This window comes from Aquarana catesbeiana, linkage group LG06, assembly GCF_042186555.1.
Source record: "Aquarana catesbeiana isolate 2022-GZ linkage group LG06, ASM4218655v1, whole genome shotgun sequence".
NCBI classification, from domain to species: domain Eukaryota; kingdom Metazoa; phylum Chordata; class Amphibia; order Anura; family Ranidae; genus Aquarana; species Aquarana catesbeiana.
In genome coordinates this window covers 76,416,740-76,419,909 of record NC_133329.1, presented here as the reverse complement: position 1 = coordinate 76,419,909, position 3,170 = coordinate 76,416,740, and the positions used below count along the sequence as shown (strand labels likewise).

The following is a 3,170-nucleotide window of genomic DNA, read 5'->3' as shown; positions in this document are numbered from 1 at the left end:
AATAAAAATACAATAACCTGACAGATGCTCTAACCATTCCTTTCAATATCCCAAAAAAATAATACATTAACTAGAGATACACTTCAACTTGGGTCTACCTTCTATCTTCCAATATTGCTTTCAGCTTATAGGAGACCTGCTACAGTGTGTTAATCTGGCCATAGGTGGTTCGAATCTCAGACGGTTCAGCAGGGACCGGCTGAGATTTGATCCATATATGGGCAGGCTGATTGTAGCAAATTTGATTCGATCGACTTGGACACAACCAGCATGTCAAATTTTTACATACGATTATTGGCAGTGGCTGTAGATGCTAGCAATAATCACTGTGTTCTCCTACCAAGAGAACACATTATCTCTATGGAAAAGAATCCCCCCATCAACACTGGCTGTGTTGATGGGGGAATCAAGCGATTTTCTTTCCTGCAACCCGTGGCTGCAGGAAAGAAAATCGCACCATCTATGGCCTGCCTTAGAGACTATACAAAGGCAATATTGAACAGATAATGGGAACAGATAAACACCTCTTTAAGAAAGCAGAAAACTTTATTGGCATAAAGATCAGAAAACAATCTTGATAGAGAAATGAAGCACACAGAGCATTTAAAACCATTAGCAACACTTTCTAAAATATTATTAAAAAAAAAATATATAAAACAAAAATTATAAAAAATACAAAATAAAACATAACGTGGTTTCCTAGAAGTCCTAATTAGTGTGCCAGCACTTAATTTTCACAATGGTGATAATAAAAGGTGTCTGTATAGCCAAAATTTTTTTTTGCTAGTTTTTTATAGAATGCAGAAGGGCTAAACAATTATTATAATGCATAAAGTGTATTTATAGAAAAAAAATATTTTGGAAGCTTTTCATAGAATAGAGCAGGGTTAAATATATATATTTTTTTCTTTGCTGCTGAATTCCCATTGGGGAGATTGTCCTTCGCTTTCTGTCCTGCAGACGCAACAGGAAGTAAGAGGAGATCTCTCCAAAGAGGGGAATTCAATGCAGTTGTCACCAGAACAGGTTGCCCCCATTGGAAGATTTACCCTCACTTCTTGTTCTGGTGACAACTAACATTTTGGATTTCAGTCTTGGTGACCTAGACAAATAGAGAGGGTGAATCTAACTAGCTAAGACACAGGCAGCAATGACATTTGGCAGGGGTGAAAATTTTACTTTCTGATTCTACCCAAAAACTGAAAAAAAAAGGTTTGGCTATAAATGAATTTTAAAGTAAAGGACAGGACTTTCTATAATATATGCAAATACAATAAAAAATGTAATTTTACTTTTTACCCGTGTCACAGAATTTAAGTTTTAATTCTGATAGAGCTTTGAGGAAACAAATGGAAAGCAGCATGGAGAGGTTCAGTGAAGGTGGTGGTGAAGGTGTGGAGGTGTCTGATGGGGCCACACAACTGGTAGAAGGATAGACAGCCGGCTTCATACTCCAGATAGATTCCAATAGTCTTTAGTAAGTATTTGGTGTCTATATAAATAGGACTGTCTCCGTGTCGGACATGAAGCCTTGAAGCGGTTTGACTTAGACTCCAGGATTTGTTATTATAACCTAATAAGGACACATTTCCTACAATCTTCCTTTCCATGCTTTCACTGGCCACCCCTATCAACCATTCCTCTGCTTCACTCACATCCACCTCCCAATAATGTGTCCCGGATGTGAATCTTTGTACACTCAATACCTGGCTGCAGTTGAATCTCTGAGGACTATCCGGCTTGTCCATACATATATCAGCATGAGTGGCTCTCTTCTGATCCTTTGATATAAAAAGTTGATAGTGAGCTGTGTTTATATCCAGGAAAATGTTGGATTTCTCCATCACTAAAAATTGTCTCGTTTTCATCACATCCTTCAGATTCTGAGTCAGGTTGCAGAGCTCACGCTGTAGTATATCTGAAATCATTTCTTCATCTACACATTTTGGATTTCCTATTGTATCACCTATCCCAGGACTGATGTCATCTCCATTAGGTGGCATTTTCAAGACAGTTAATGGGTCTTGGCTGTCACACAATTTTTTTATATGCCTAATCTTCCTGGACAGCTGGTTCAGTTTTTGGTTCAGCTGCCTGTTCAGATCAGAAACTGAATCAGAGATCTGTTTTTTCTGTCTGCGTATCTCTTGCAGGAATCCCTTCTCTACTTCATTCAGCTGTTCCGTAATTTCTATGAACAGGTCAGTGTAGCTCCGGGTAACAGCAAATATTTTTTTGTCCTCTTCTCTCCAGTATTTATCCAGGTTCTGGATTCTACTCTGGATCTCCTGTCTCTCAGAGTCCAACGTATTTGTACATTTTCTCAGTTTCTCTTTTTTTTTCTCAGAGGCCTCGTTTAGAGGCTCCACCTGGTGTCCTTTGTGGTCTCCAGCTGCCCAGCATGACATACAGATACGGGCATTATCCTCTGAGCAGTAATAATTCAGAGTCTCTTTATGTGTGGAGCATTTGCTCTCTCCAAATGATGTGGTGGGTTCGGTTAAAATATGATCCACTGATTTTCTGTGGTAACTTAGGTGCTTTCCGCAAAATGAAGCCTCACATAACAGACACGTTTTAGAAGCTGGTACGGGAGAATCGCAGTACGTACACAAGACTTCCTTGTAGGCAGTTCTGAACCATGCCACGATTTTAGACAGGTTCCTGTTCTTCAGCAGCATAGGGCGCTCCATATACTGCTCTCTGCACTCTGGACAGGAATAAATTCCAGAGCACTCCTGTGTATTCAGTGCAGTCCCAATACAATCCAAGCAGAAGTTGTGTCCGCACATCAGTGTTGCGGGCTCCATATAAAGGTTCAGGCAGATGGGGCACTTGAGTTCATCTCTCAGGTCAGCAGATGCCATTTTGGAGAAGGACAAATAACTGGTGGTGGTACAAGGTCAAATATCTGGTGATGCAACTTTGAGGCTTTGGTCTTATATACTGGTGATATAAGAATTGGATACTTTGTTATGCAAAGTGAAGCCTTCCCTCCTAGTAAAGTGAGATCCACCCTCCCCTAGTTTTGTATACCATGTTAGCTATTGAGTATTGCAAACAAGTTTGTTTCCCCTTGAATAGCTAACTTAAGTTATTAAGGTTGCAATCTTTTGGGACACATTAGGTCTCTTCAAGCTTTATTAAATTATGAAAATGGTTCTGCTATT

At 39.6% G+C, this 3,170-nt stretch overlaps 1 protein-coding gene across 1 annotated transcript; it reads right to left on the bottom strand.

Annotated features, from left to right (window-relative positions):
• Positions 1-1,313: 1,313 nt before the first annotated feature.
• LOC141147630 (E3 ubiquitin-protein ligase TRIM39-like) lies at positions 1,314-2,867 on the bottom strand. Its single transcript, XM_073634860.1, has one exon. It carries the CDS (start codon positions 2,865-2,867, stop codon positions 1,314-1,316), a length of 1,554 nt encoding a protein of 517 aa, XP_073490961.1.
• Positions 2,868-3,170: the final 303 nt, after the last annotated feature.